At 33.9% G+C, this 6,100-nt stretch overlaps 1 protein-coding gene across 3 annotated transcripts in view; it reads right to left on the reverse strand.

Annotated features, from left to right (window-relative positions):
• LOC111485975 (probable sphingolipid transporter spinster homolog 2) overlaps positions 1-5,827 on the reverse strand; it is a 14,563-nt gene extending 8,736 nt beyond the window's left edge. Inside the window, exons 1-8 of one of the 3 annotated variants that reach the window (XM_023132955.1) lie at positions 5,430-5,823; positions 3,542-3,673; positions 2,865-2,966; positions 1,355-1,459; positions 1,153-1,228; positions 839-913; positions 535-637; positions 398-463 (exon numbers count right to left, since the gene is read on the reverse strand). In XM_023132955.1, coding sequence (XP_022988723.1) covers positions 398-463; positions 535-637; positions 839-913; positions 1,153-1,228; positions 1,355-1,459; positions 2,865-2,966; positions 3,542-3,673; positions 5,430-5,545 — 775 coding nt within the window. In that variant the 5' untranslated portion in view covers positions 5,546-5,823. Of the gene's footprint in view, positions 1-397; positions 464-534; positions 638-838; positions 914-1,152; positions 1,229-1,354; positions 1,460-2,864; positions 2,967-3,541; positions 3,674-5,429 lie in introns of those variants that run through there. The other 2 variants (XM_023132956.1, XM_023132957.1) reach the window with 2 other exon arrangements.
• Between the last annotated feature and the right edge of the window lie 273 nt (positions 5,828-6,100).

The raw sequence follows: 6,100 nt of genomic DNA on the forward strand, positions 1-6,100 counted from the left end.
TTTTTTTTTTTTTTTTTTTTTTTTTCTGTTTTTACTTTTACAAATTAAAAGAACTGATTTCGTACATTTAATTAGCCAAAGAGCTTCATATCCATTGACTATTTGAATAATCACAAATTAAAGAATCTAATCAAAAGTCGAGTTGATACATACGACGACCAAATATATCTTGATAAACCATTCATTAACTGATACTACATAATACTTTAGCACTGAAAAATATTGATTTAACCAAGATATGAGAAAAAATAACTGAACTGTAGTTGAATTATGCATGTCTATGGGTGCTTTTATATGCAATCCCATCTAAGGAAGAAAAATGAATAATAAAAAGCATCTTCTTTAGAATTTCATCAAGGAAAGTCTTGTTTCTAATAAAAAAAACTACGAAAGGCACCTTTAACTGATGAGGCAGCTGTATCTACAGGTATCGTTGCATTAATTATCTCTGGAGGAGCACAACCTGCATCCACAAGTCGTTTAGTTAGAGCACAACAAAAACTGGTTCTTGTATGATCTAAACTTGATCCTCACCCTTCAATTGCAAGGGCTTTAGAACAAAGCCAAGAATTACAAAAGGAACCATCAATATTGCCTCGCCCCAAAATGCATAACGCCAACCTAAATGTTGACCAACCTATGAATTAAAAATAAGAGTTATTTGGCTACACAAATACTTAATTGGGAGTATACTATAAACAGAACAGAAAATGAGAAATAAGAAATAAGAAAATCAATCATAATATGGAAGAAAAATTAATGAAATTTTAGATTATGAATTATTCTTTGTTTGTAGATTAAGGGACTATACTGACGCATTCAAATAGTAAAAACTTACCGATCCACCGTAAAGATAGCCAATAGCATAACCAGTTGGTATACACATGTAAAATACTCCAAGCCAGCTTGTTTTCTGTGGCATATGAGCAAATGTTTTCAATTAGATAGATAATATAATAAGAAGATGCCCAATTGCAAACTTTTGAGGTGACAATGAGAAAGAAAGAAACTAGATTTAGAAACTTCCTGTTTATATTTATCTAATAAGGCTGTATTTTGCAATGAAAATATCACGCTTGAAAACTTTGAAGGAACACATTGGTAAATATATTGTAGCGATTTCAAGCAAATTCTAGAAGGAAAAAAATAAACCTTATCAACCGGTGCATTGTCATCAATGAATGGCGCAGCAAGACTTATAAATGAAGCCTCACCAACACCAACAACCCTACAGATCAGAGAAAAATCGTTACATTCATGAGGATAATCCCCATATAATTAAAACAGAACAAGGAAAATGAGAAGGATAGAAAATAACAAAGAAAAGGAGGAAAAAGATAAGATGTTTGCTTACATCCGACATACAGCAATAGACCAGAAATTAAATGAAAGACCACACCCAACTACTGCCAAAGTCCAAACAGAGAGTCCAACACCAATAAGTCTAAACGGATTTACCCTGCAAAAATTAGAAGAGATAGCTTAATAAGACTTAAATTTAATGAAATCACTACTTCTGGTTAATAAATGATTTTTTAGGTAAAAAGGAAGGGCTTTCTTATTTTGCTTTGTTCTTCTAGATAAGTTCTTCGTGCGGTTATGATGCTAAGATAAAGAAAGTTGCATCACATAATCTTCTTTTCATTCTGGGAAACTAGTAGTTCCTAGCCAAGCATCCTCCCAGAGCAGTGTCTTGTTTCTCCGGCCCACCATGGATCTCAATGTTGAAGTGGGCAACACATTTATCCTAAATTATTGATTTGGTAAGCAACAATAGTGGGAATGAAAATTTTCCATTCCCATTCTCTTGTTTCCTCATTGTTAAGTAAACAGGTATTGTTCGGCATTCAAGAAGGGAAAAGATTAAAATCTTATGGGAAAATGGCTTCTCTTTAAAAGGTCTGGCTAAACAGAAACTCAATGATATCTAGGGATTCGACTGGTGTAGGTTACTATTAAGTTCTTATTTGTTCTAAACCTTGTTTCTGAGAGTTTTTACAGCTAAAAACCTCTCCATGCTAAATGGGGTATATCTTTTTGAAATCATCATGGGATTTAAGTTTGAAGATTAGCTTAAGGCCCATTTGGTATGCAATTCAATTACTATTTTTTGTTTTACGATTCACTATCCATTTGGCATTGCTTCTCAAACTGTTATTTGGATCGATCGTTTTTGTATTTTTAGTATATCTAGATTATAAATTGGAAAGTTTAAAGCGAAAAATTACACTAACAAACATAGGTGAGATTCAAATATAGTACAATATACTAAAAATTACATAATATTGTAAAATAAAAATTATGTAAAATTTAGTTGAGATTCAAATAAATATATGTAGGTGGTAACTGCACTGTAAATATATTATAAACACAATCTGAACTACTTTTTAAATTGAGACCTAGAGAATTACAAGCCTCATGGTGGCCTAGTAGGCATGGGACTAACAAAATTAAAAGGGTTTTTAGAGAATAGTTCAAGCCTCATGGTGCACCAACAAAGAATATTAACATATTACGAGTTTCTTAACAATCAAATGTTGTAGGGCTAGGCGGTTGCTTCGTGGGATTAGTTGGGATGTCAAAAAACAGAATTGTATCATATTTCATTTATTTAGTTTCAAATGCTACCATGGAATGCAACATATTCACAGCTAGAGGTACAGCATCAAATCAAAAGGTTTCACATCATCACATAGCAAATGTTACGAAAAGATTCAGTTCTAGAAAGGTATTGTTATAAACAAGAAAGAAACGTCCTAAATGTTCAATAAGGATGATTATTCATATTATATAATTGTTCATTTCAATTTTCAGTGTCAAAAGCCTTACAACAAGTTATAGCTCGAGTCAGTTATTTTGATTACCTCTTTGCCAAGGATGCAAATATTGGACAAGCTAAAAGAAGTCCAACCATAAAAGCAGAGGATAGAACTCCATCTTCAAAATTGTTCAAGTTAAACTGGCCCCTAAACAGAATAATCCAAAAAGCCAGCTTTAGAAGACGGGAGATGAAACAGTATTAGACTGTTAGTAATACATGTTAAATGATTTATAGTTCAAAGCCAAAGAGGATATTGAAACAAATATTAAATAGCTAACCATGGTGAATTCTCTTTTACATTGTAGCCTATCAATTGTGTTTCAAATATCAAAATGGTAAATCTATGACCACCATACTAGTTATGATATCGATCGAAAGAAAGATGTTGCAGTTCACAAAAAATTGCAATATTTTGTAACTCAGTATCAATAATGAGGGTAGATTATTAGCATATAGCACTAGAATGACATATCTAACAATGAATAATTACCAAAAAACTTAGCCAATTTCAGGCATCACAACTTAAAAGACGAAACAAGATGCTTTTATCCATCCCAAAATGTCTTCTATCAAAAAGGAGAATAAATATTAATAGAGACAAATATCGACCCTAGTGACCCTTCACTTCACTTGCATAACTAAGAAAAGAAAGATGAACTAACAATATGGCTCAAAAAATGACAAAAAAGTTTCTCATGATGTCCTTTAGATAAATCTTACTGTATTCCGGAACCAGATGTACATGTACCATCAGTTGTGCAAGTAGTTCGATGCCCATTCACACCATTGCTTGCCATGGCTCCTCTATCCACATAATTTATCATGTTGATGACACAAAATATAACAAGCAGTCTGCAGATTCAGAAATTTTAAAAAATAGGTATTAGAGGCTGTGAACTTTTTTCAAAAAAAAATTATACAAAACAAACTTCAATTAAAAATGAGAAATTGTTCGATACATTAGGAAGATAACCCAAGGGAGGTTACATAAACACTCTCCAATTGGCACTAATCATATAATGAGAATACAACATACACACACAAAAAAAAATAATAATAATAATAAAAAAATAAAATAAAATAAAATAAAAGATTTATCCTATTAGAGATACATGTTGAGGATTATTGAGTCCCACATTGACTAATTAAACAAATGATTATGGGTTTATAAGTAAGGAATACATCTTCATTAGTACGAGCCTTTTTGGGGAAACCAAAAGCAAAACCATGAGAGCTTATACTCAACGTAGACAATATCATACCATTGTGGTGGTTTGTGATTCCTAACACGGTATCAGAGTCATGCCCTTAATTTAGCCATGCCAATAGAATCCTTAAGTGTCGTCAAACAAAGAATTTGAGAGTCTCGAAGGAGTAATAGAAGGTGACTCAAGTGTCGACAAAGGGTGTACTTTGTTCGAGGGCTCCAAAAAAGGAGTCAACCTCGATTAAGGGGAGGGTGTTCGAGAGCTCCAGAGAAGAAGGCTTCAGGAGAGGCTCTATGGTGTACTTTGTTCGAGGAGAGGATTGTTGAGGATTATTGAGTCCCACATTGGCTAATTAAGAGGATGATCAGGGGTTTATAAGTAAGGAATACATCTCCCTTGATGCAAGGCCTTTTGGGGAAACCAAAAGCAAAACCATGAGAGCTTATGCTCAAAGTGGACAATATCATACCAGTGGAGGTTTGTGATTCCTAACAATACATAGCCCCAAAATATCCTAAGGTTCTAAGTAAGCCCTATATGTTGAAGTCAAACCTCTCCAAATTAGAAAAAAAAAACAGCATTGTCAAAAACCACTTAGCATTCAAATTCCTCTAGCATCTTAAGAAAAACAGACAGCCTTGACACTTTATCTTCAACAGCCTTCTTTTAAATCCTCCTTGCTTGGTTTGAAGTGAGGTGACACAGGTGGGAGGTGAGAGGGCTATAGATTAATGAAGTGACTAAAGTCTACCAAGCTAAGAATTAGAATTTCATGGTCTTTGGTGAATTAGGAGATTATCAATAAGATCGACCTTAGATGAGTTGAAGTCTATGGTCCTGAGCAACGAGGCGTAAGAGGAGTAGTGAGTTAACCAGTAAGGTGATTCAAAAGAGACTTGGATGAGAATTCACAAGATTCTTCCAAGTTCCAATATTCAAGAAACATGACCTAGACAAACCCAGTTCACCTTAAAAGGCACAGTTCACTCATAGAGTTGTCTCTCCAGAAAATGCTCCTTGGATGGTTCTGCTCAAGAGCATACAGTAACACCTAATTTCTTCCCCACTAGAATTTCGAAAAGAAAGGCAAAAACAGAACTCATCCGAAAACTAATTTCCTTGTAAAGAACATCACAGTAATCTCACTAAAACAAAGCCATATGGTTAAAATATAATCACTAAGACATGGTAATCAAAAGGGTTCCCTTCAGTTGCTATAAAGCATCATACAATCACTAAGACAGCGAAATTATGCACTATTTTCCCTCATCTTCACCAAACAAAGAGGGGAAAACCACCACGAACCTATACAATTGCTACCCAAATGATAAAACGAACAGTACCTTTTTTCCCAAGAACTAAACTGCAGTGAAAACCAAAATCACACTTAAAAACAGTACCTCAAAGGCGTAAACCAAGAAGGGTTAGAAGCATCAACAACAGAGCTCTCCATCTCAGCCACTACTGGCGGACTACGCTCCTCTGCTCGTCCCACTAGCTCTTCCTTTCCAGCCATCACGTCGAAAGAAACCCAAAATCAAAACGAAGAAGACAATAAGAAAAAATTATGATATGGTGAGAAGATGATGTAGTCACGGACATTCAGAAGAACAGTTAGAAGCAACAGAGAGCAGCGAAGAAGACGGTGAGACAGCTCGAGTTTCGCAGTGTAATGGAGATTTGAAAACGGAAAAAATGGGATAAAATTTGGAAGTGAAATAAAGATTCTAAGAATAGGAAACTACAAATAGCCGATGAGGAAGATAACACACAATGATCTGTATTCAATTAATTATTATACCTTCACTGTTTCTGTTAAGATTCTCATCTCAACTGATATATATATATATATATATATATATATATTTTCTAACAAAAACTAGTTTTATAATTTCGATTTCTATTATAAACTCAGGACCATTTTCTAAATTAGATTGAAATTTTCATCATTCAAGCACCTCTCCTAGAACAAAATAAGTCTCCCTCAGTCGAGGCTCGATTCCTCTTTCTTAGTCATTTTTTACTATGCTTTCAAGGAGGCTAATACTCTTTTTTTTTTTTTTTAATTGTT

Source organism: Cucurbita maxima, unplaced genomic scaffold, assembly GCF_002738345.1.
Source record: "Cucurbita maxima cultivar Rimu unplaced genomic scaffold, Cmax_1.0 Cma_Scf00011, whole genome shotgun sequence".
Classification (NCBI taxonomy): domain Eukaryota; kingdom Viridiplantae; phylum Streptophyta; class Magnoliopsida; order Cucurbitales; family Cucurbitaceae; genus Cucurbita; species Cucurbita maxima.